General features: G+C 35.8%; 1 protein-coding gene and 1 long non-coding RNA gene across 2 annotated transcripts; one reads left to right on the top strand and one right to left on the bottom strand.

The window, feature by feature from the left end:
• Window positions 1-183: 183 nt before the first annotated feature.
• On the bottom strand, window positions 184-9,457 carry LOC149064805 (uncharacterized). The gene is made up of 2 exons (XM_089254963.1): window positions 9,302-9,457; window positions 184-2,505 (listed from the first exon to the last, which is right to left on the bottom strand). The coding sequence occupies exons 1-2, from the start codon at window positions 9,348-9,350 to the stop codon at window positions 1,967-1,969; spliced, it is 588 nt and encodes a 195-aa protein (XP_089111089.1). The 5' UTR covers window positions 9,351-9,457; the 3' UTR covers window positions 184-1,966.
• A 369-nt stretch (window positions 9,458-9,826) lies between these two features.
• LOC149064804 (uncharacterized) lies at window positions 9,827-27,295 on the top strand. The gene is made up of 3 exons (XR_016195718.1): window positions 9,827-9,945; window positions 24,186-24,292; window positions 25,615-27,295. It is a non-coding gene; the product is annotated as an uncharacterized LOC149064804 (long non-coding RNA).
• The last annotated feature ends 38 nt before the right edge of the window (window positions 27,296-27,333 follow it).

The raw sequence follows: 27,333 nt of genomic DNA, 5'->3' as shown, positions 1-27,333 counted from the left end.
GCAACAAATATTATTCCCCATCAACGTGAATTGGCGGAAAAAATTTCTAAAATATAAAGTCTAATATAACGAGATAAAATTGGTCAAAATTGTTTTTTTTTCCTCTCTTTTGCGGTTTAATGCTATATTTTTTATTAAATTTTTTTTTTCTTTTTGGAGGATGAACTCAAAATTTCTGATCAATTTTTTTTTTTTTTTGGGAGGTTTTTAATACAAAATTCTTAAATTGAAAATTTTTATTTTTGTGAATAAATGCGAAATTTACGATGTTTTTTCGGGCGAATTCGATTTTTTTTTTATTTGCGAAATTTACGTATATCCAACACAATGACATTTCTAGTTTTAAAGATTTAAAGGAAATTTAAAGAAATAATGAACGAAGTTTTGTTTAATTTTTTTCTTTACAAAATAATTTTTAAGAAATTTCCTGTGGAAAGGTGAAATTTAATTCCACTAGTATGTTATTTCTTTCAAGAATACTAAAAATTGCACAAATTTGTGTCAATAATTCATATTTTATTTGGATTAAAAATATTTTGTGTTTTATAAAATTCCATTTGGCTGAATTAAATGAGACAAAATCAGAAATATATGTTTTCCTAGTATTTGCGGATACGCAAACATCAATTTTACATTTAATTCATATTTATTTAATAATGATTATGTCTGAAATTTACGTATGAGGCTATAACTACTTGCTTACTCTTCGTTATCTAACGATAGAAAAATATGTGAATTGCAAAATTTTATCCGAAAATATGCTACAATGTTATAATGCATTAGATTATTTTATTATTGAAAAATGAGGGAGTCTTTAGGTAAGGGGTGCACATCCTTTTCAGTTCGCGGGCCAGATATTCGGTAATTCTGCCGCTCGCGTTCCAGGACATTGTACATGCAGGGTGACCTGTATTTTACGAGATATTTCCGTTATTTGTGTGGTTGTCTCTCAACTTTTTCATAAACTGTCCCGTTTCTTCGCTTTATGTTCAACGAGTACTTTTGAGACCAACAATAAAGATTATATTCATGGCTTATTGTAGATTATTACGTTGGACTAATTTTTTGCAATAGTTTGCAACTTTACTTGCATTAAAGTTTTTTTTTTTGTGAAAATTTATGAGACATCGTTTTAATTGCTATAATTACTTGCTTTTGACAATTGTTTGGGCTGTATATGGTGATTTAGCACGACTTTGAAAAATGTTCTGGCCGTGATTAGAAACTTGACGTGCAGTTTAAATTTTTTTTGTGGAAAATTTGTGAAAGTTCGTATGGAATGGTGCGGTTGACAGTACTGTGCTTTGGAAATTTCTTTGGGCTGGCTGTATTTGGTGAATTTTTACGTGTCATCGAAAATTATTTTGACCGTAATTGACAATTCTGCTTACAATTAATTTTTTTTGTGGATAATTTAAAAAAAAAGTCGTATTGATCGTTATGATTGACAACTCTACTTGCTTTTAAATTTTTTTGCGCTGTGTTTGGCGACTTACATAGCTTTGAAAATTGTTTTGGCAGTAATTGGCAACTCTAATTGCTTTTGAAATTGTTTAATTTGGTGATTTTGGAAATTGTTTTGCCGTAATTGCAACTCTACTTGCATTAAAAAAAAAATTTGCGGCATTTGTAAAAATTTATTCAGATTGTATTTCTCTGAATTTTTATGAAGGAAATATGGTCAGGTTATCATGCAGTGTGTATTAATACTTTTGAACCGGAATGAAACCTCGTGGCAGCCCGCATTTGGCCCGGGGACCGGAGTCTGTGCAGCCCCTGCTTTAGGATCTTTGCAACATTATCACGAAAGCTCGTTTGGGTAGTAAGTTGATTGACAGTCTGATTCATTTTGGAACAGTTTTTTTCCCTTGTACTAATAATACACTCCTCATTTTCTTTGGCTCTTAATTGTCTTTTAAATCGAAAATTTGGTACGGGGCACAGCAAGACCTTTCACCGCCAATTCTCACAGCTCATTCACCTTGGCTACTGCCATGGACTTCGTACATTTCCTCACTACATAGTTAAGACCGACGGAAGCTTCCATAATTTCATTCGACGGCACGTCGACGGTATCTTCCACGTTGAACAAATTGGTGTTGGCTTCGGCTATATCGCTGTCTTCCTCTATCTTGTCCACGAGGTCCAGGGTTTGGATGACGTCGACTTCTTCGGGAACGTATCCGACGACGACGAGGCTGTCCGAGGTCACCGCAGATGGTTCCGTGACCGGCTCCAAATCTGGCTCGGCACTTTCGATAGGAACCGGCTCCTCCCCCGAATAGTAATAGTCATCGACTGGATTTGATTCGAATGAGCCCACTAATGGCTCCGCCTCAGGAATTTCGGGCGGCACGTAGGGTTCCGGTGGTAGTGGCTGTTCCGCCGGCTTTTTCGGCGAGTAATGGTACACGACGGGGCGTAAGACCACGGCTCTGTCTTGGAAAGCCACTGGGTTGTGTATGATTGTCTCCACAGTAGACTGTGCTTCAGGAACAAGACTTACTGGAAGAGTGAAATATAATTATATATAATTAAAGAAAGAATTATATATGATATATATTATATGTATAATATATAACCACTACCGGCATTACAATGCCAATTTAAAATTATCTGTACATATAATGCCAGTATAAAATTCCGACATATTGCTAATATGTAATAGATTTTTCAAAGTAATTTAAATTTATTTTGTGCGCATCTAAATACAAAAACATGAATTTGTGATAAATATGCAAATAATATGCTAATGTAATAACATGCTAGTATTTTTCTTTAATGTAAGAATGTAAAATACTTATTGTAAGCCCCGGAGGCACCAAATTGCTGCTCACGTGATTTTGATCATGCTCCCCAGGGTATGCTGTAATTTTTTTTTTTACATTGAGAAAATAAATACACCCTCCTGGAAACCTCCGTATGACGAATCATATTCGCCTGGCCGGGGTAAGTGACTCATATAACATAACCACTATCACGTGGACCGGTGATTCCACTTTGGTGGGATACCTAACCTTTACTGGTCTGGTCAAACCTGTGGTCTAAGTGACTTGAGCATATGCATATTTTTCTACTGAGCAACCGGGAGTTGAGATTTGGAAACCAACTCTAGGGGTATCCCTGGTCAGAGCGATAGGGAGATATATTATATTTATCATCTGAAGACAGCACCCATAGCGTGCATGATGGATTTCATATTTTTCAGTGTCTGTGCCGTCGTTTTACACCTGTGATTATATCAGGCAAAGGATTATTTACTCTTCCACCGCTAGCGATACAGTGTCGTTCACCCTACTCTCACGAATACAGTGACCTGAAAGTATGAACATTTTTGGTGACCACAGACCTTGTTAACAGTTTCAATAGCAGAGCATTTTATTTCAAATATTTAGGTTCAATAGAGAACACTGGTTACTGATTTTAGTGATTCTTCCCCATTCTACGTGGTTCGTCATCCGCGTTGCCTCAGTTTGTCCAAATTAAGCTTCATATTGTTATCGGCATTTTTTTAAATATTTCTTTTTATATTTAATCGTAGTGAGAGAATTTACACTCACGCGTGTGAAAAATTAAGAGAATTTGCACATTGTGTGCATTTGTGGCATCACGTTGGACGGAAGCACACCCCCCTCCTCCATGTGTTTGACAGAGGGTCCTTGACTGCTAGGAGGAATAGAGAGGAGATCTTAGAGCCGTATGTGTTGACTTTTCAAAGGCGCGGTGGATCCCCGGTTCTGTTGATGGACGACAACGCTCGTCCACATCGGGCTCACCTAGTCAACGATTATCTGGAACGGGAGAATGTTCGGAGCATGGATTGGCCGCCAGATCTCCTGTCCTAAACCCTATAGAACACGTCTGGGACGCTCTTGGGAGGGCAATTGCATCTCGCCATCTCTCTCCGAGAACCATCCCGGAGCTGAAAATTGCGTTACTGCAGGAGTGGGGCAGATTGCTTCAGGGACACCTCAACTGCATAGTGTGCAGTATGCCGTCGCGCTGCGCATACCCCATATGAGACTCATTTTCTGTTTGATCTCGGAACGTGGATTTTGAACATTCCTGCAATGATAAGTTTTACTGACAACCATGCGTGCTTACTATAACTTTTGTATGTGGTAAATCTCTTTCTGTGTTATAACTGTGTATTCATACCAAATTTAATTAAAATATGTCCATTTGTTTTTCATAAATTCGACCTAATGTGCTAGTTCCCTCGATTTTGCACACGAGTGTAGTTCAAAGTACCCGCTGTTTAAATGTAATGCCATTTGTGTGGACCAGTAGAACGTTTCCCACAGTCTTCTAAGTTATTGAAGTTTGCGATAAGATATTTTACTATTTAAAAATGTATTTTGCGAAATGGTTTTTATTTTGTAAATGATAATATTATTATAAAGTAAAAACGATTAAATATAACTTTGAATTCTATACTAATGAATGTATATCCCGGAACCAAATCAAATCATGAAATTCCTTAATGCATTTGATGAAACACGTACACACAACATCTGTTACGTTGATGAAATGGATCTAGAGCCAAATATTCCACCGCATTCATCGGAACGATGTTTTTATCCACGAGCTTATCTCATCAACTGATTCTGTTTGCTCGGATGAATTAGCTCAATATTTATTGCCGTCCCAATATAGGGAATTGTATCTTTCTTTTTCCTTGATATAATACCAGAACAAATAGTAATTTTTTCGATTACTTGACCTTCATGTCCTTGATATGTTTTCGATCCGATTTCATCCGTATCACATTTGGAAATTCCACCTGGAGACACGTATCACGAATGTGCTACCCCTTTTTATGGAGCAAGAATGTATACTAATTTGCTATACGGACTCTATAGCATGCCGTAACCACTATTCGTATGCGGTGAAACATTTGAATTTACAGAATTCAAACTGTATTTGAGAAATTCATTAATAAAATATAAATTTGGACGCTTTTACATTTTTCAAGACTCCTCTTAGACTTTGTTCACAGAAAAATATTTCAAAAAAACAAGTAAAAAACATCGGTATCCTCACTTTCTTGTGCGTGCTCTTTCATCATAGCTACCGGCCGGATCAGTAGTGCTACCTATATCGATTTTGTACTGCGTTTTTTATTGTGCAAATTACTTCCCCCCACATCTTGAGGGAGGAATGTGCAGAAGAATCTAATGCAATGCATTAAAATTTTTAAGGTGTCTGTGGGGGAACATAATTGTATTTTCCATTGGGTAAGGATATGCAAATTTTTCGTAGTTAACGAAATACATAGATAAGATAAATGAAAAATTTGCCAATTTTGATGCTGTTTTAATGATTTGGGTGTAACGTTCCACAGAATTTTTCCATTTCAATCATCATGTCGATCGGAGCTGGACGAATCTATTGCCTGACATGAACGGCACGAAAAAATTTCGACTGGGCATGCGTTTTTTTCGACCATGTGATCGACACACACACGCGGGCATATAAAAAATTAAAAACTTAAAACTAATTATTTTAATTAAACTTTCTTTAATAATCTTCCGTTTTTTTTTTAATTATTCATCGCCGATGATGTAAGTGTTCATGCTCACATACGTGAAATTCCACAGAAGTGCTCTCTTTGGTAGCCATGACGTTGATGTGTAATCGACGTATTTTGATCTCTTTTTTAGGCCCTAATATTTAGCAGTTCAGTGATATCATGGGTCTTCATGTAATGTAATTCATAGGATAAAATCTTTGACCATTTGCCGCGCTTGGCTTTTTTTTATAACTTCAGAGCAGCGATTGTGCGAACGAAAGATGTTTGTTAAACATAATTACTAAACACTTGTGTGTGTCAGAAGGATAAATTATGTTGCCTTGAACATTGATGAATGAGATCGAATTCTAAAAGCTATTTCGTATAGATAAAAGTTTTCCTTATAGAAGAGAAAAAACGCATAAATATTGCTTAAAATAGAAATATTTTGCGCTAGAAATTCTGCTGCCATCTATCGTAAAATTTACACCCGTATGCAGCATATACACTCATGTCCATAAATTAAGGATAATGCCAGCTCCGGCAAATAAAGGTTCAGAAACAAAACAAACGTTACTTATTCATAAAGCCCATTTATTAAACAAAAGATGAAGAACAAAAACGATGGTGTATGTATGATACCATTCATAAAAACTACGATTTTTGCTCCCTGGGGCAATTGTAAAAAATATCTCCTTTACAAAAACTTACTATTACATGGTTGGTATGATGGTTAATACATTGTATGTCTCCCATGCGATGAAATACAGTCCGTACAACGCCTAGGCATGCTGAGTATCAAATTATCGATCTGATCTTAGGGAAGATCACTCCACTCAGCAAGCAATGCTCTCCGAAGTTCCGGTACACATGTAGGAGGTGGTTGACGGGCTACAACTCGTCGGCCAAGCATGTCCCACACATGCTCTATCGGATTCAAGTCAGGGGAGAATGCTGGCCATTCCATACGGGTTATATCCTCAGATTCAAGGCATTCGTTTACGATGTTTGCTCGGTGAGGACGGGCGTTGTCATCCATAAACACAAACTCTGCGCCCATGGCACCCCTAAACAAACGTACATGTTGTTCCACTAATTTTAGATTTTTAATTGGTTGCCACATTATTTTTTAATTATCGTATTTCTTTCAAGTTTCGATTAAAAATAATAATATCACTTCCGAACTTCTCATTCTTCAACAATATCATAATTGAACGCACGCTCGCGAAATTTAAGATTGGAAATTGTTTTATGCGAAATTCACGTATCTCTATCGATTGGTTAGTCTCTAAGACTCAACACATTTGAATTTCAAAAATCATGAAAAACAGAACAATCCTAATTAAGAGTCACCATGAAATATTTTCCAACCATCTGTCGAACTGAATTGATTTTGGTCTATTTGTTATTATTTATATACGGATATAGTTCAAGTCCATTTTTTTTCGAGACCTAATACTAGAAAATACAGTAAAAGTCCGTTATAACGAGCACGGCTTATAACAAGATCCTCGCTGCAACGAGTGATTTGTAAGTGATTGTTAAATAGCTAATGTTAAAGATACAAGAAATATACGGTTATAGTAAGTTTTAAAAATTAAGAATAACGCTCGTTAAAACGTTAAAATGAATCTAAAAAAAAAAAATGTGTTTATTCTGTGCTCTCTCATTTCAAGAATAGAACATATTTGATTCTTATCATGGCACATGCTCTTCGTAAAAAGTAATCTGAGGTACTTCGAACAAAGAATGGACACAGAAAAGTGAAACTTTATTTTTAAAAACTCTTCCTTATTTTTGGGCTTTCTCGCTATACACATGGATTTTTTCGCTAAGCGGGAAAATGTGAACGGATCATAAAAGTGAGCAGCAGAACCGTCCTTGGGGGTAAGCGACCGATCTGTCGCATCGTGCCCCGCGTTTTTTTTGGGGGCCTGCACTTATCGTATATGTAATAATGATTTCTTTTCTAAATTTTCAATTTTCATCCATTCTGGAAATCTGTAATTTCATCTGGAAAGAAATAATTCTATAATTACTGCTTTTGGAAATTGTGAATTTTTTGATCGATTCTGGAATTCAGAATTTTCATAGGTGCTGGAATTATTTCTTTTATTTGTTCTGATTTTTCATGGATGCTGGAATTACCTCTATCGATTATTTTTCTTATTTCCGTTGTATGAATTTTTGGACGCCAACTCCCCTTTCCCGAAGAATACATAAAATTAAGGCTAAGGGGGGGGGGGAAAGCCGAAATTATTAAGATGCCTCTACCCTAGCATTTGGTAAGGGCGGCCCTGGGGAGCAGCGATATACTAACTGATAATTTTAATTTTTCAGTTTATTGATTAATCTTTAAATTAATTGTTAAATCTGTTAAACAATGAAACTCTATGTAAAAGTGTTTTAAACCGGCGTATTGCAGTATAAAAGTTTTATAAAAGACTAGTTATATTACCCGGCGTTGCCCGGGTTTTCCTCAATGAGGCTTTTTTGGATCACGTGATATCTCCCTCTTTCTTTGAGAGACATACAAACTGTGTCCAAGTTAACCAATATGGCAACTTCCCGCGCGACTCATGAAATAAACAAATCTAGATTTAAAGAAACGTAGAAATGAACATTTATTTCCTTTTTTAAAGGGCGCTAGGTAGTTGGTTCGATCCCCCCCCCCTCCCTTTTTGAACTTCAAGTTATCCATCTGCCTGTTTAAGCTTCCAAAAATGCTTAGTTAAAGCTGTGGAATTTTTTCGATGCTTTTTATGGGCCCATAATTAATTTTAAAACAACCTATAAACTATATGAATTTATGCAGTTGAATATTGAAACATTAATTTTCACGCTTGAGAAGATATAAATGAAAAGTTAAAATCAATGTTATTGCATGAATATCCAACTCAAAAGTAGGTCCGTCTAATCACTTCGTATTTAATTTTCTGGGCTTCGTATCTCTAAGCGAACTCAATATTTCAAAAATTGAGAATTCAATGCATTTTTTTTTAAATTATTGATGTGGCGAATAACTCCACTAAATTTCCGCATTTCTACAGTAAAATCGGCAATTTTAACACTGATTTCTATGAGGATCACCCTTTTCCTGGCCCTCAAAGCGATGCTGGTAATGATTACGACGTTATTCAAAAAACCTCATTACTGGGAGAATTGAAAATGTGGCAAACCATTATAAAGGCATAAATATTATACATATATTGACAGCGTTGAAGAAGTGGCAAGCCATTGTAAAGGCATAAACACGTCTGAAACGCATTGCTAGGGAACCACGGTAACCAATGTAAACGTTCGGAAAGTGATTTTTGAGGTCCAAAAACCATTGTTGCCCGACAGTTTTTTGCCCATTTGGGGCACTTGCCCTGCTCTGACGAAATTTTAAAGTAGCCTATCGTTCAAGTCGGGTCCCATTTGGTATATATACAAAATTTGGTGACGATCGATCTAAAATTGTAGATTTGTATAGAGAACATACATACACACACACACACACACACACACACAGACAGAAAATCAATTTTATATATATAGATTTGTATCCAAATTTTGTGGTGTAATCCCGGTTTTGGAGACCAGATCAAAATGAATTTTCTGGATATAGCAGCAATTTTCTACAATTTTATAACCTGAGAGAGAGCGAACTATAGAAATTCGCTTAAAACAAGAAGTCCGTTAAAACGACAATTTTCCTCGTGATTGCGAACTGTCGTGATATAATGGACATCTACTGTATAATATTTATTTTAGAAATTAGGGGGCGTAAATGGTTAGTAAACTTACCTGCTACGAGCCATGCGGCCAGTACTACAGAGGAAAGCACTGTTCTCATTCTGGCAAACTAATACGAGTTCTAGCTTCCTCAGTATTCAGAGCATTGTGGCTCGAGTCTGACAGGCCTGCAACAGAGGTGGTCATAAGCTTCAAAAAGAGGAATGATGCAAGGAATAGAGGGGATTTAGACTTTGGACGAGAAAAACAAAGCTTATAAATTTCACCAGGAGTTTGTTCACTTGCTCATCAATGTTGAAAACAATCTTCTTACTCTGCTTTGTCTCGAGTGCATGATCATGAAAAAAAAACATCCCGAGCACATGGATTAGCTCTTAAGTAATGGGTAACTTGCTGTACACAGACTCATTTCGTTGTACGATCATTTCAGTGTCGAACCGATTAGGGGAGGGGGGGGGGTCCTTGAATCACTTTATTTTGAAGACTCGTTTCCCTTTTTTTTTGTGACTAAAATAAGCCAACCTTAGCATTAATTTCATGTTAGAGCCATGTTTATCTAACTCCGTTGAATAGAATTCTAGGAAACAGAAGTTTACATTCTCTACAGTAGTGGTATATTGGTGATTTTTTTTAGTTGAGACTGGTGAGATGAAACGAAAAGGATAAAAATGGATGACAGCAAATTTGTTTTGATGGTATATATATATTTTGAATAATTCAAACTGTTTTATTTCCATCTTATCTATAATCGATTGTCTCATTGAATAATTCATTAATAATGCCGTCAACCTCTAGGTTCTGGGCGTTTGAAACGTATCTTTCGTCTCGAAACCTCTCTGATATCCAGATGTATTGCTTATAGAATATTTATTCTCCGTGTCTACTGATTTATTATTATATAACTTCCGAGGTATTCGATTATGCGAGGAACAATTCAATTGCCATTTCACACTGTATAGTTTGTACGCTATATTTCCGAAAGTCTGTGTCCTTTTTGGAGTTTAGGCATTTTCTTGAATTTCTGGACACATATTGGGTGAATCGTTCTAAAATTTAGGTTGTGTAAACCTGTGGCTGGTTCTCATAATTTCCAGTGAAAATTTAGTCACGAGTGTATTTTGAAGACCGGAAGAAAATTAAATAAGGGGAAAAAAGGTGTTTGGTCAATACTGTGTGATAAAGTATTAGAAATGATTTCGCAGTTTCAAAAACTATGGTATTGACTTTGCTTAATATTTGTGTGTATTTTCGTGAGAATATCACGCATATTCACAAGGATACAAATGTTTTCTACAAAGATTCCAATCCTTCTTCCAAATGTTTTCTACAAAATTCCATCGCATGTTTTTTTTTGCTTTTAACATGCAAAGTTTTCAACCAATGTTCACATTTTTCAAAATCGTTATAGATTTTCTGTTTTTTGCCTAATCACGAATTCGTTAATTAATGCATTATCGGCACTTTCAACATGAAAACATCGCAAATACAAATCAGTCGACACTGTTGAACGAGATTTTCTCTTCTGTTTTCTTATCCGTTCTTTCGCAAATCTTCTTCAATTTCAACCGAATTGTTTTGAATGCTTGCCACCGGACCTTAAGAAATTACATACTCTATAGCAGGCATCTTCAACCCGTTGCACTTGATCAACGTTCCAATAAAACAGCTTGTACGAATTGCATTCAAGGATTGAAATGATTCTGATTTCATGCATTCGTACGTCAAACTTATCGTAAGGGTGCTCCCCTTTTGATGATGGGTACATAGGCAGTGCTCGCGAGTGAAAAAACGTTGAAGACCACTGCTCAATGGCAATTTCATTTTTAATTATTTTTTGTTGCGTCCAAACATTTTTGAGTTTGTGCAAAAAAAGCCTTGAATTTAAAAAACATTGAACGAGAAAATTGAAAAATTGAGTCTGTGCAACCAATTAATTCTTTTTTTTCTACTTTAAATTTCAAAGCATTTCATGAGGCCATGGCGTTTGTACATATTTTTTGACTTGTGTGTAGAATATACTGGAGACACAACTTAAACAATTCGAGGTTAGTACAGACCTCCAAGTGTCTAAGGTTTTTCAAGATCTTAATTTTTCATAGCTTTTAAACGTTCTATCCAATAAAAATATCATGTCCATGGTGGTTAATACGCATATATTTACAGTTGCCGTGTAAATCTGAATATTCATTAAGACTTAACGATTAAGCCTAGAAATGTTTTTAAAATTATCAACTAGGGGCATCATAAGGGAAAAATCTTTGTTTCAGAGTTTTTTATCCGTACAAGCGTGGTATCCGTTATTCCTTTGCCCGATTAAGCGGAGTTGACTGTATTTTGCTTCTGGAATGACACCATAAAGACCTCATTTATGAAAGAAATGGCACCTTTTACCTCATTTCGTTAATCGGATTAAGTTGCGTTTATTTTTCCATACCTTAGTGTGAATGATAATGGTGGCCATAATATTCGACTAGGCAATAGTATTTTAATGAAAAGTTTGTGTTTTCAAGAAAGCAAATTTTTATCTGTAATTCCTTAAAAACGTAACCTCTCAAAGATCAACAAATCTTTTGGTTGTTTTATTTGTGCGATTATGAGAAAACCATAATTTTTTATGGACGTTATATTTATATTTTATCATAATGATTGGTTTTTTATTGTTCTTATTGGGTTGCTGTATTTTTTATATAGTTTAGATATGCATTCGAAATCCATATCTTTTATGTGAATCATTTTTTCAGCCACCTCGTAGGACATTTTGTATGGGCCACAAGAGATTCTCCGAGGCTTGAATGAGAGCTGATCGCCCCTTTAAAAAGTCTCGCCACAAACAGCGACAAACATACAAATGGAATTCAGTCATTACACTTCACTCAATTCACTTCTGAAATAGATATGACAGCACTGAAAAATCAGTCACAGCACTAGATATGCACACAGACTATTAGGTACTCACACTTACACTTCCGGCACAACTCACTAGGTAGTAAATTGCTCATAGATGGCGATAGACCTGAGTTGTAGTTCGTTTGAAAGAAAAAGATGAACCACATAAACATTAAGTTGATATGAGCGGAATGTTCGAAGTCAGAAGTTTTTGTTATAGAACAGTGTTTTTAATCATTTATGATGTCACGATGCCGGTCAATACTCCGCGGACCCTTTGTAGCGTCAGATGTTCGATTTCGACGCCACCAAAATGTATATTGTTTGTTTTTTTTTTTATAATTTTCATATCAAAAAAATGGAATAGATTACAATTTCACAGCACAAAATGTGTCATTCATGCATTGGTAGTAAATAAAAGTGATCCCGCGGATCAGCTTACACAGTGCTCGCAGACCCACGGACCACAGGTTGGGGAAACACTGCAAAAAGAAGATGAAATTGTGAATCGGACTGGAGTTAAATGAATGCCCAACAGCATCAGAGAGTTGATTATCTCTGGTTATTTTGGAATTAATGATGACGATTCAAAATAAGCAAGAAATACTCATCGATCACTGTGGAAAATCAGAATTCCGGATTAATATTTCGGGGCCGTTCAAGTATTACGTAAGCAAATTTTAGCCATTTCTGACCCCCTCTACCCCCTTGTCAGCAAATCTCTGATCCCCCCTCCCCTTATCAGCAAAATTTCGTCATCACTGCCTATAACCTCCTAACGGATAATGGTGGGATCAGAACGAGGGAAGGGGGCACAAGGGCTCGTGCGCCTCCCGCCAAGACGAAAAAAAATTATTATTTTTTTTAAATTCAAAAAATACTTAAAAAATAAAAATTTTGAAGGAAATACCTTTATATGTTATTATAATCGATTTCTATTAATTTCAATGCTATTTGAAGATGAGAACTCACAATTTCTCTTTAAAAAATCCATTGAGACCTACCCTTTAAGCCATATATGTTAAGCCATTGACCTGAGGATCAATTGTGGCCCTGAAAGTTATCTGATGATTCTTGCCCCCCCCTCAAACCTAATTTTGTGAAAATGAACTAAGCGGCACATTTACAAATCGCTTAAATGACCCGTGGCACAATTCCAGAACATTTAAGTGGGCCGTGGAACATTTTCAGATCACTGAAATAGGCCTCAACGATCATTTTCACATTCAAAGATCACCTAAGTAACCCGCGACACAGTTACGGAACACTTAAACGATCCGTGCCACAATTAGAGATCCCTTGAGTGGCATGTGGCACAGTTTTAGAGCACCTAAGTGGCCCCCAGTGTGGTTCTACATCGCTCAAATTACTCGCGAAACATTCCCAGATTACTTAAGTGATCAGTGGCATAATTACGGATTACTTGAGTTCCACAACACTTAAGCGGTCCAGAATCATTTCTATAGCACTTAAGCAGCCCGGACAATTTCCTGAGCACTTGAAGGATCTGTGAAACATTTACAGACACAAAACTGAAGTGGCTCTGTAAGGAATTTATCATTAGGGAAAATGTTAGTTCAGGTGCCCACAAACTAGCTAAAGTTTTTTTTTCGTTTTTGGCGCACCGAGTAAGATGCCATTAAGAATATTACATACAGTCGTATCCCGTTATAACGAACTCCAAGAGACCGGAGAAATCACTTCGTTATAACGAAATGCCGTTATAAAGGAGTTCCAGGGTTTCCTGCGTTGTTCCTATGTAAACTTATCTGGGGGATTAGAAAAGTGTTCGTTGAAACGAGATTTTCGCTATAACGGTATTCGTTAAAACGGGATTCGACTGTATTTTCATAAAGGGTGGTTTGATGACGTAAGCGTCTTCCAAACCCGCTCCCCCCTTGTCATCAAAAGTCAGCAAATGGGAACCCCACCTCCACTCTCATCGATACTGACGTAATACTTGAATGACCCCTTCAGAAATTTGCGTACATTCAGAATTGTTTTCTTAAATCCACACAAAAGAAAAGAAAAAGGAACTGAACAAACTGAAATTTTGCGCAAAAAAAAGAAGGCAGATGTTTCTCGATATGGAAGTTTCGGGTAAAACATTCCCTACGTAAATCATTATGAAGATTATTTAAAGATTGAAGAGAGAGAAATATTTCGCTGGGTATAAGCCAGGGATTTTCAAGGATGTTCTGATACTATTATCTTTATTCAAACAAAACTATTTGGTAATGAGACGGTCGTTTCGACATAAACATTAGATTAATCGTGAAATTTTCATCCCTTATCTAGAAGGAACAAGGCATATATAAAAAGAAGAATTAGAAAATGGCGACGCGTTTCATCTCTACGGAATTTATCAATGGAAGGGGGGTCTTTTTTCTCCTATTTTTTTCAAGGGCGTAGATAAGGCATCTTCAACCCGTTGCCCACCGTCGCCACAGTGGTGGTCGACTGAAGTTGGTTTTCTGTGGTTCCCAACTTCGAGGCGCAAATGCGAGCCGATCTCCCAATTAAAAAGTCTCGCCACAGAGAGCAACAGGCCTACAAACAGTACAAATATTCAGTCACTACACATCACTCACTTCACTCACATCTGAGATATAGATGGCAGCACTGAAAAATCATACACAACACTAGATACGCACTGACTGTTAGGTACACACATAATTCCGGCACAACTCACTAGGTAGTAAATTGCCTATGGTAATAGACCTGAGTTGTGCTCGGTTTGAAAAAGAAAAAAAAACCCGTTGCCGGCGAGCACCAAGTACCCAGAGTGCTCGATGCTCGTGTACGATTTCGTGCTCGCGAGCACTTGAGCAACGTTGCAATTTTAAACACCTCGGAGAAATTGCGTTCAAGGATTGAAAAAATCATCGTCATTTCATGCACTCGTATGCTAGACTTGTCGTAAGGGTGCTCTACTTTTGATGATGGTTACAGGCAGTGTGCTCACGACTTTAAAAAGTTTGGAAACTTCTGGCGTTATATAGATGCACACACATTTTCCCAAAAAACACCCACATTTTTCAATTTTTAAGTGCAATAAAACTTTTTTGCGTCTAACTGTGTCCGAGTTTTTGTTCTACGTGCATCAGACATCCTACGACAGTGGTGTCGTAGACCATAACACCACTGTATCATGAATAATGAGAAACATACGATAAAGTTTTACTTTTCATTGTCATAGATTCATTAAATCTAGTTTTTTGATCAAATCGAATTAGTTTTCTTCGTTTTGAACTCCTTATTCCTTATTACCCGAAAATTTCTCTTTACCCCCTCCTCCCTCGGGAATTTAAAAAAAACATATTTCTAAATACAAGATTCATCGGAAGACTGGTGATGAAGATTATAAGGAAGAAAATTCATCACTGCCCCCACGGGGACTCGAACCCTGGTTTCTCGCTTGCCGAACGAGTGCTCTACCATCTAAGCTATGGCATCAGATAGAATGTTTCAACCTTGGAGCGTATATATATGTTGAAAGGCACCGTACAAGGACGGCGTCAACAATCAACTAATAGCTCGTGAATTGCATAGGCCAACCAGATGGCCACATGCATATAAAAATATTCTATCTGCTGCCATAGCTTAGATGGTAGAGCACTCGTCCGGCAAGCGAGGCATCGGGGTTCGAGTCCCCGTGGGGGCAGTGATGAATTTTCTTCCTTGTAATCTTCATTTCCACAAATACCAGTCTTTCGATTTATCTTGTATTGACAAGTGGAGAGGACATTTCTATATGCAGATTTTTAAATGCCTTTTTCATATTTATAGTATTTGTTTTTACAAATACAAAGGCCACAACTGGCAAATTACTCAACGAGGTGGCAGAAAAGTCATGTCTATAAAATATATGGATGCCAAATATAACCAAAATGCAGCAACCCAATATAAAAACATATATTACCAAGGAAAAATAATAATTAATAATATTATACACTGCCCAAAAAAGAATGATTTCGGTTGTCTTATCTAAGAATGTCGATTTGTCTCACTGTGTTTATCGTACTTCTTTTTAAAACGTGGCAATTGCGTTAGAAGTCACGATTCCCCGGAAGTAAGCTATTCCATGTATTGACAACACTATTAGCGAAAAACTCCCTGGGGCACCACAACCTGAAATTGTCCCTTACTAAGGATACTGGTTTCTCCCTTGTCGAAGCACTTGACTGAAGGTGTATTAGTAACTCATGGTCCATCCTATCTATTCCGTTGAAAATTTAAAAACTTCGATTATATCCCCCCACGACACCTGCTTTCCTCCAATGTAAACATACTCAAGAAATCAAGTCTTTCTTCATAGCTGAAGCCTTATGTGCCAACAGGAGCAGGCGTAGCTCTTCTCTGCACCCGCCTTAACCAAGTCTTGGTCCAATGTCCCTCTGTAGGCATGGTCTTCAAACCTTACGGCATATTCCAGTGCAGGTCGAGCTAAGAAGAATGACTTTCAGGAGAACGCGAAAAAAAACCTTTTTAAGAATGAAAAAGGTTTTAACGTAAACCTTTTCCATAGAAAGAAAAAAACCTTTTTAAGGTAATGGAACAGAGCACATTCTATTCGATTTTTTTGACCTCCGACAACTTTTCAATGAGAATTCCAAATCTGTAACCCTAGTTGAAACCCGGAGAGTAATACCATTCAACCCGTAACTGAAACATGGATTGTTCGAACCAAAACGAGCGACCATGCACCTATCAACACTATAGGTCTTGTTCCATTCATTAGCTCATGCTGCAATCATATTCAAATTGGCCTGAACATCTCCCTATCGCTTGGATTCCCGACGATCCCCATTAGTTTCACGTCATCTGCGAATTCGCTAAAAATCCCATCGATACTCTGATCAAGTTTATATACAACCTCTGACAATGAAGTTCGGTGAATAGTCCTGTAACATTAACGTAGATGAAATGTTAACGAAAGTTACCTTACTGTCCTTCGAAATAGTCACCTCCCATTACTATGCACCGCTGAGATCTCCTATACATGTCATGGAAACTTTGCAAGAAGTCTTCTTTTGGGATGGAGTTCAAAAGCCTCGTCACGTTTCGTCGGATGCCAGGAATATCGTCAAATCTCTTTCCTTTCAAAGCGAGTTTGAGTCGTGGGAATAGGAAGAAGTCTGGAGGATTGAGATCTGGCGAGTATGGTGGATGTTCAATTTGCACCACGCCCTTTTTCGCCAGGAACTGTTTGACGATATTGGCGGAGGGCAAGCATTGTCATGAACAACAAACCATGAACCTTGTTGTGCGTACTGAGGTCGTACCCTGCGTAGACATTAAACGAGTCAAAATTTCAATGTACCTTGCAGCATTCATCGTCGTTCCCTTAGGTAGAAATTCCTTGTGGATAATGCTTTAACTATCAATGAAGGTGATTAGCATCGTTTTGATGCGTGATTTTTCTGCTCTGACCTTTTTCCGACGAGGTGATGCAGGAGAACGCCATTCCATGCTTTGCCGTTTCGTTTCCAGGATCGTACCTGAGACACCAGGACTCATCCTCAGTGACAATACAGTTCAAGAAATTTGGTGTTGCATCCACCGTTTCGACAAAATCCTGTGAAGCCTGTAAACGTGCCTGATTCTGATCGTCAGTCAAGTGATGTGGCACAAGACGCATCCCTAAATTCTGGGTAACGATTTGTCGCACGGATCCACGGTTAATCTGCAGTTCATCAGCCATCATGCGCACAGTTAATCGACGATCTTTCGTGATCATTTTCATCACTTTCTCAATGTTTTCGTCACTGACGGAGGTCGCCGGTCTTCCGCTACGGGGGTTGTCAGAAACATTTTCCCGGCCTTCTCTAAAACGGGCGAACCACTCGTACACACACTTCATGGACAGTGCTTGATCTTCATAAACACGTACCAGCATTGCGTGAGTTTCTTTCGGTGTCTTGTCAAGCTTAAAACAAAACTTTAAATTGATCTTTTGTTCGTTCATTTTCCTGTTCTCAGTTAAGAGCCAACGCACTGAACAAGCACTTTGTAAAACAAGTCTTTCACGGAACACAAACGGCGCTCAACTGAACAACGGTGGCGGCAGATGGTCAACACCTGCCGTTAGGCATGTGCAGCGTTTTGCTTCGCCAGTGTTGCCAGATCGGCCGTTCTGACTTCATTCACCGAACTTTATTGTCAGAGGTTGTATAAAATGTTCAAAAAGTATAAGCCCAAGGACACTAACTTGAGGAGACACCACTTTTGACACCTGTCCAATCGGAAAATTCTCCGTACATCATAACGCCATTGTGACCTATCTCTGAAATTAAATACGATGCACTTGTCAATGAAAAGACAAAAAGCCAAATTGTTTTGAAATAGAGGTTCAGGTTTCAAATTGGAACAATAAAAAAAAATAAATAAAAGTGGTATATTCCGTATTATTACCCGGATATACGATATGTTTCAAATAAGATATAGAAGCCATGAAACAAGCTGCGACTATCCCATAAAGACCTCTCGAGCCACGAAATCACCCAGAAGACAAAATGCAAATCTTTTCTTTTTTCTAGGCTTTCTTTCAAGATTAAATATTTAATTTTGCATATTTTCCGGACAAATTCATATCAACAGCTAGAGGAGAATATTTATTAAATATTTTGGCAGCTTCCAAACTTTTTTATGTGTGGAAGAAGGAAAAAATTCTATTAAATTTCGACGCAGCGAAACAAAAGTTGAATAACTGGGAGATGAGACTTGCATAATTCATAAAGAAACAAAATAAAATTATTCGTCAAATTGTTAAAAAATAAAAACCCACGTAGAACGGCTTCGGAAATTTTTAGATGGTGTAATGTCTTTCGTGAAAAAAAAAGCATTAAGAGTTTTCATTGTTGGTTCGCCATGTGTCGCAACATTTCGTTTTGATTTTGTGCGAAAGTTTTATCGCTAGTTAATTTGTTTCACGCAATCTGTTATCAGAAAAATTGCAATGAATTACGGGATTGTAATGAAAGAGGAGCGTGTGTTTCTCATAATTTGCATTCGAACAAGGCAGTTTTTTTAACTTACTTAAGGATAAAAAAAAAGAATAATACTGTGTGGAGAGTGCGCGCCACTTCGTTGGTTTGAAAACGCGCCGCGGGCCACTTAAGGGATTTGCAAATGCGCCACATAGTGCTTGCAAGAGAGGCGTATTTGATGATTTTTATTTGAACGAATAGTTTTTTGGACCTACTTCACGATTAAAAAGAATTCACTGCTTGGGCGCTCAATCTGGGGTGCGGGCCACTTCGTTGGTTTGAAAACGCGCCGCGGGCCACTTAAGGGATTTGCAAATGTGCCAAGGAGTGCTTATGAGAGAGGCGTATTTCGTGATTTGTATTTGAACGAATAGTTTTTTGGACCTACTTCAAAAAGAATTCACTGCTACTGCGCTCAATCTAGAGTGCGGGCCACTTCATTGGTTTGAAAACGCACCGCGGGCCACTTAAGTGATTGGCAAATGTGCCACATAGTGCTTGCGAGAGAGACGCATTTCATGATTTTTATTTAAACGAATAGGTTTGTCAACCAACTTCACGACAAAAAAGAATTCACTGCTAGGGTGCTCAACCTAGAAAGCGTGTCACTTCATTGGTATGAAAACAGTCACGGAAGTGGCCCCGGGATCTGTAACTGTGCCACGGAGTGCTTGAGTGATCAGGAACTGTGCCGCGGATTATTTAAGTGTGGATTAGTAAGTGTGGCGCGGACCGATTGAATGATCTTCACCACACACCAACGCCACCTATATAGCTATACTGCACTTTACGGCCATTAACGAGCTGGGGTAGAAAGGAAGACGCCATCTATCGGTGGTCAGTTCAAGCTCGTTTTTTAGGGAACGTTCTTATCAATATGCTTCCCGATTCGAACACCGGAACTCATGGCAAAATTCGAGTAGGTGAACGAGCATATCACTTAAATGCCACTCGGGCGCTCGCTCGGGTGATCTGGTCCCGCTTTAGTGCTATACTGCACGTCACTTTATGATCTGTAAATGTTCCGTGGGGACGCTTGAGTGATCTGGAACAGCATCGCGGGTTATTAAAGTGATATACAGCAAGTCACACACACTCAAGTGATCTGGGAAAATGTGCCGCTTAGTTGCTTTTTACAAAATTAGGTTTGAGGTCGCGGACCACATCAGATGACTCCAAAGGCCACATTTGTTCCGCCGGCCATAGGTTGATCATGTATACGCCATTTTGTATGGTCAAACTGATTTTACTCTTTTTTCCATGAAAAATATAATTTTTTTATATTAAATTTTTGCAATAAAATCTAATATTTTTAAGAAAAAAAGGGAATTTCATAGGGGTTCACAACAGTGTAAACACCGTCAAAAAGCCTCAGAAATTACGCTCTAATAGATCTATAATTTAAAATATATTTTAACTATTGATTTATTTCAAAAAAATTTAATTTACTCATATTTTTCGATTGCATATGCTATGTTATATACAATTTTCTACGACACATGATTCCAATACCTCTTTTTTTGCCAATTTTCAAAAATTATGAATTAAAAAAAATGCAATAATAACTCATCAGCGCAAGATGAAATAGCATAACATCATTGTAATTTAGTGTTTCTCAAAGTGTGCGTCGCTGCTAGTTGTTGGTAATGATGTGTACCTGTATGTCTTGACGTAGTCCTTTGTTGAAGTATTCCAGGTAGCTGCGGACGAGCGTTGACTGAGGCAAGGGAGCTGTGAAAAGGGGGCAGCAAAAGTTCGAGAACCACTGGTATAATTGCATAAAAGCCGATTCAAAATCTCTCGCCAAACGTTATTTATGAGAAATATTTGGTGATTTCGGCGACTGATGGCAATACTAATAACAAGAATTGGTGATATCACCTATTTGTGATCCTCATTTCCCGTATATTTCTCTCTAAAATATAAAGTCACCCCTGATTTTTTTCTATTAATTACACAAATGCACACATATACAATACAAACACTTTGTGTAAAGTTGTTCCGCAGGACTAAAGGAATAAGTAACTGAATATTTCTAATAAAAACTTTATTCATTGTACTTAAATGTATGAGAATGAAAATCCAAATGAATTAGCACAATGAAATGTTAATTATAATAAAAGAAAAACTTTACGCGCAGTATTTGGTAGCGTCTGAATGTATTTTTCCATCTTGAAAGTTCTAGAGAAACCCCGACGCATCGATTATAACACAAAAAAATTCGTAGAATTTCCAACCAAGTTTATCATTGTTTACGCCTATACGAAAATTTGACGTTAATATCAATTTTTTTTTCTTCGGGGAAATTCCTTATTTCAGAGATCCGCTCCAACTATATTACAAATGGAAATTGATGGGAATGAAAATTCGAACATTTTTCCCCATGTTGGAGATTAGTGAAGAAAGGATGTACAAATATCGAATATACATTGTAAATAATAATAACCCTGCGAGATCCGATGTTTCAGAATTCCACATTTTTTTCGGTTATTTTTAAAAGTACACAAATGAAACAAATATATATATCTAAAGATAAAATTATAAATATTTCGAGCAAAAAAGAAAAAGATTTCATAGTTTTTAATATTTTATTTCGCGTGCTTTACTTGAGACTTTACGATCAAATTATTACCCGCGTATTTACTTCGTTTCGTGACGAAAAGCAATAACGATTATTCCCGAAATCATTTTTAGATTACGACTGAAAAATAACAGGAAAACTATCTTTAAAAGCTTAAGATTTCTAAACAAGTTTTTACGCTGGAAAGATGATAAAAAGTCATAAAAAAAGATGCTTCATATTGCATGTCGGACATAACATCGTATGACTTTTTTGTATTCAGCCATTACGTGGATATTCGATTCTTTCAAAGGCCAGATTTTATTATGGAACCACGAGGCATAATAAATCCGTCTCAGTCAGTCAGACGAGACACCAATAATCATTCGGAAAAGGTAATGATAAAACATCTTAATACATTGAACATAAAATTTGAAAAACAAATCAAATTAATATAAAATTTTATTATGCATAAGGTATCCCACAATCTTGTAAAAGTATAAAAATACAGGGGATTTTTCCGGTGCGGAAAAAACTTATTTCGAATTTGTGCTGCACAAAAGGTGATCATGGAATTCTTGAACTGAACCTTCAATCTTTTCCGAGTTTGAAACGTTCAGCCAGTGATTTGTTGCTGGGGTAAAACAACTTCACTAATATATTACTTTATTCACCAATGTCAATATCGCAACGAAAACCTTATGTAAGCGGCAGCAACAGGAAAATTCAGAAATGAGCTGTTAATGTTACATTACCCTACATTTTATAGGACTCCGATTTGCATATCTCCAGTGATTTGCTTTCGTGCTTCCTCTATCGAGAAGAAGTGGAACAAAATTTTATTTTGTGTAGCAAGAAATCTCTTTTTTGTTGTGGGAATAATGTTTTCGCAAACCGTGTTCAAATAAGCGAATTTCCCTTTAATTTTTATGACTTTTTGAACTATTTACGAATTCATGAGACATCGTGTATTTTGTGATTAAAAAAAATATGTATATATATTAGTCCTAATTATTTATAATACTTTAAAAAATTATTTATTGCTAATTTTCTTACTTCTTATGGATTTTTGTCTTTTCTTATGTCATTTGTAGTGTCTAGACAACGGTCGTTATTTACGACGGAAAATTATAGAGTGAAATAAATAGAAGCAATTATTTGAAAAAAAAAAATATTTCCTAAATTCATCAACTAATGCAATACATTTTTTTAAATCAAAAAATTATTTTGTTCTATATTGTTGTACTATTTTGCTTATACTAATTTAGTACAACAATACTATATGCAAAATAGTACTACGATATTAAAAGAAAAATAGTACAGCAATTTATGTATAAAAAATAGTACAGCAATATATGTATACAAAATAGTACAGCAGTATATATATATATAAAATAGTGCAACAAAATTATAAGAAAGATAAGGTAACATTATAATAAGGTAACAACATTTGAAAGTAAAATAGTGGAACAATATTTTAAGAAAAATAGTGCAACAATATTGTAAGAAAAATAGTGCAACAATATACAGGGTGTTCCGTTAATGGACCGACAAACTCAGAGGGTAGGTATCAAGAGGAACAAAAATTGCAATGGAACATGGTGTGGCAAACCACGTTGAGAAGGTGAAAAAACGCATGCAGACTCCGAGTCCAGTGGAGGTCATGGCGGGGATTGTGATCGCTGCGGCAGACATCAAAATCATACCAGTATCTTCGAGCGCGTCGTTGCAGACAGTGACCGCCATTTCCAACAAATCTTGTAATAATTAATCAAATACAGTAAATCTTTTTGTAGTTATTATTGTACTTTCTGTCGTTCCAGTGTGACGTCCATACCTGCATGCGTTTTCCACGATTTTCACCCTCTCAACGTGGTTTGTGAATCCATGTTGCATCGCGATTTCTTTTCCCTCTTGATGTCTACTAACAGCCCTCTGAGTCTGTCGGTCCATTAACAGCAATATAGAACAAAGGAATTTTTCGCTAAAAAGTTTTACTGCTTTTTTTTTTCTGTTTATGATTTTAGGAAATATTTATATTTGAAATAATCACTTTTATTTATTTAATACTAATTTTCGGTTTTAAATATATCCGTACTATTTTTCTTGTCATTATTGAATAGAATTATAAATGTTCCTGTAATCAATTGTGACAATTCATTATTTTTTCCGCGGAGTCTTTAAAAATATTTCCTATTTCACTGAAGAATTTTCAAAGCTTTCTAAAATGAAATAGTTTTTTTCAGGTTTTGGAAAAATAATATATAAATATAAAATATATGCATATGTATATATAAACCAATTAATATTCCCCTTAAAAATGTTTACCATTATTTACATATTTATGGACAGTGATGAATATCGAAAATTACTACTTGATGTGAGTTAAATTATAATTTTTATTATATTTCCAATACAGTTATTTTCCATTATTTTTTAAAACGTAATAATCAGAAAATATATGGTGACTTGACGAATTGAATCACTGAATTATTTTCAGATTTTCAAAGAAAATAATCATTTGATGTTCAAAATGAAGAAAAGAGAATCGAATGAATTTTCCGAGTTCTAGAATCATTACATTTTCTTTTGTCGGTTTTTAGTGGAGTAAGTAAATTTAGATGTTTTAAAAATAAATTAAATCTAGGAACATCATAATATGAGGGTCTTCAACCTTTCGAACAGGAGGCCAACAAGTCATATTGCGGTATCTAGATTCACGCAGTGGCGTTTTAACGGGTAGGCCCAATGGGGCACAGGGCTCTGAGTCAAACAGGGAGCCCACGAAACTTTAAAACATTTGAGAATTTTACATCTTCTGACATTATTATTATTTTTTGTTAAGTATCAATTTTCATAAATTTTGGAATTATTTTTTCATTTGATATAAATTTTTAAAAGAATATGATTTTTCATTTAAATCCTGAAATTATTTTTCGTTGAATATGAGTTTTCATTTAAATCCTGAAATTATTTTTCGTTGAATATGAGTTTTCATTTAAATCCTGAAATTATTTTTCGTTGAATATGAGTTTTCATTTAAATCCTGAAATTATTTTTCGTTGAATATGAGTTTTCATTTAAATCCTGAAATTATTTTTCGTTGAATATGAGTTTTCATTTAAATCCTGAAATTATTTTTCGTTGAATATGAGTTTTCATTTAAATCCTGAAATTATTTTTCGTTGAATATGAGTTTTCATTTAAATCCTGAAATTATTTTTCGTTGAATATGAGTTTTCATTTAAATCCTGAAATTATTTTGTTCTGTTTTGAAAAATTGTTCCATTTTTTTTTATCCGAACAATTTATCTGGAACAATTTTTCCATCGAATATGAATTTTCTTTTATTGTGGATAGGCCTATATACTTGTTCCATTGAAATTTCAAATTTCATTGTGTCCGGAACCATGTTTGTTATCCATTCTGAAGCTACTTTTGTTAATGAATACGGATAATTCTGAAACTATTTTTTCCATTGAATGTGAATTTTCACCAATTCTGAAATATTTTTCCATTAAATATGAATTAATAGCGAAATATTTTTAGTCCCACAAATTTCAAAACAATTTCTTCCACCAATTATTAAATAATTTCTCTCAAACATTCTAAAATCTTTTCGTTTAATAACTGTCAAATTATTTCTCATTAAATCTGAAATGTTTTCTAAAAATGAACTTGAATTTGCTTCTTTCACCCATTCTATATAGAATAAGTTTTTTTTAATATTAGAAATTTTCACAGGCATTTCAATAAATTCTGTAATTATGTAAACCTTCGCTTCAGCGGGCCACTGTAAAAAGCTTCGAGGGTCACATACGTCTCAAGGATCCTGCGTTGAAGATCCCTGTCTTAATACAGCTCATTTTGTCACCGCATGTATGTTATATATTTTTTGTCAGTAATTATGTAATCCTTTTTGTCACCAGGCAACGGCAAAATGCTTGGAGGTCACCCGTGGCCCATGGACAATGTGCGTTGAAGATCTCAAGCTCTACCTTAATACAACTCATTTTGTAATTACATATATGTTATAAATTTTTTCGGTAATTACGCAAACCCTTTCGTCACCGGGCCACGGCAAAAAGCTTCGAGGATTACATGTGGCCCATGGACAATGCGTTGCAGATCCCTGTTTTAATACAACCCATTTTGTAAATATATGCATGTTATATATTTTTGTCGGTAATTATGCAAGCCTTTTCGTCACCGGGCCACGGCAAAAAAGCTTTGAGGGTCACATGGAACTCACGGGCCATGCGTCGAAAACTCCAAGTTATTTCGTAATTACATGCGTACTATATCTATTTTTGTCGTATATAGAAAATATATTTTGTTGCTATATGTTATGAATAAAAATTGGGAACTTGCGTGTGAGAAAGGACAAATCTGTTTTGACTTCGTACCGTTTTTTTTGGCAAAATTTTCTCATGCATCTATAAATACTGAATTTAAAATTTTCCTTCGATCTAAGACTTTCCCATTCGAGTCAAGAAAATTGAAGAATATTTCTGTTATGGATTTTCTCAGTGGTGGGAAATAAATTCTAAAAAATGAAATATATTTATATTTTATTCTTTTTTTAAGTTAATATATTCCTCTGAAATGCTTGAAATTTTTGCTGGGGGAAAATGTAAATCGAATTTTGCAGTACAATGCCAGAGATTGTTGATGAATCCATCGGTCTCAAGTCCTTCTTTCCCTGCCAGCTCTACACAATGAGAATTAAATTTTCGGGAGCTCGAAGTATAAACTATTGCTTCAGAAATCGCAAATGTCAGGAACGTTTCATGACAGTGAACAATGGAAACATTTTCTATGTCACTCTCTCTCTTTCTCTCGCATATGTGAACGTCGGTGCTTTATATTTGTCGTTGAAGAATGGAAATTTTGCTCTACGTGTTCATAGAGATTACTTCTATAAGAATTCTTATTCATCAGTTCCAGTATAACAAAATGTGGCGGAGAAAGTCACGCAAATTCAATTCTGTCAGGTTTGAGTGTTCATTCAATCAATATATACTGGACAGATTTAGTGAGAGTGAATGCGAGGTGGTGGCGGAGAAGTTTTTTTTTCCCGCATCTTATTGCTTGAATAATAATTCAATAATCATTTTTGATAATATTAATAAAGTCACGATCCAATCACAATATATTTATATTCTCAATATAAAGAATAGTTTAGAATCCATACTACAACAATAATGGATCATAAAACAACACAATTAAAATAATTCATTCTAAAAACATCAAAAATATAACCATTCCTGTAATCAATTTAAAAATACATGTGAATACATACTGTGCGTAAATTGTGTGTTCGTCAACTAACTGATTTTATATGTTTGGATTTAAATATATATATGTATATTTTCTTTGTTCAGATTAAAATATCTAAATATATATATATGACATTATAAAATATTAACCAATTAGTAACAAGGTTGTTGCATAATTCAATTAACTCTCTGATTTAACTTATATTGACCCACTGGAAGGACTATCAGTCCCTTGGGGTCACAGAGTGTCTGTATCATCGTAATGTTACTTTTTGTAGAGTTTATTGTTTTGTGTTTTTCTAAGTTTGATTGTATGTTTTATATATTGTGTCAGTCCAATAAAAAAAATGAATTATAATACATATTAAA

Source organism: Pholcus phalangioides, unplaced genomic scaffold (assembly GCF_987345545.1).
Source record: "Pholcus phalangioides strain wild (caught in Gottingen) unplaced genomic scaffold, Ppha-v1.0 ptg000042l_1, whole genome shotgun sequence".
NCBI classification, from domain to species: Eukaryota; Metazoa; Arthropoda; class Arachnida; order Araneae; family Pholcidae; genus Pholcus; species Pholcus phalangioides.
The sequence above is the reverse complement of the archived record's forward strand: the minus strand, read 5'-3'. Positions and strand labels throughout refer to the sequence as shown.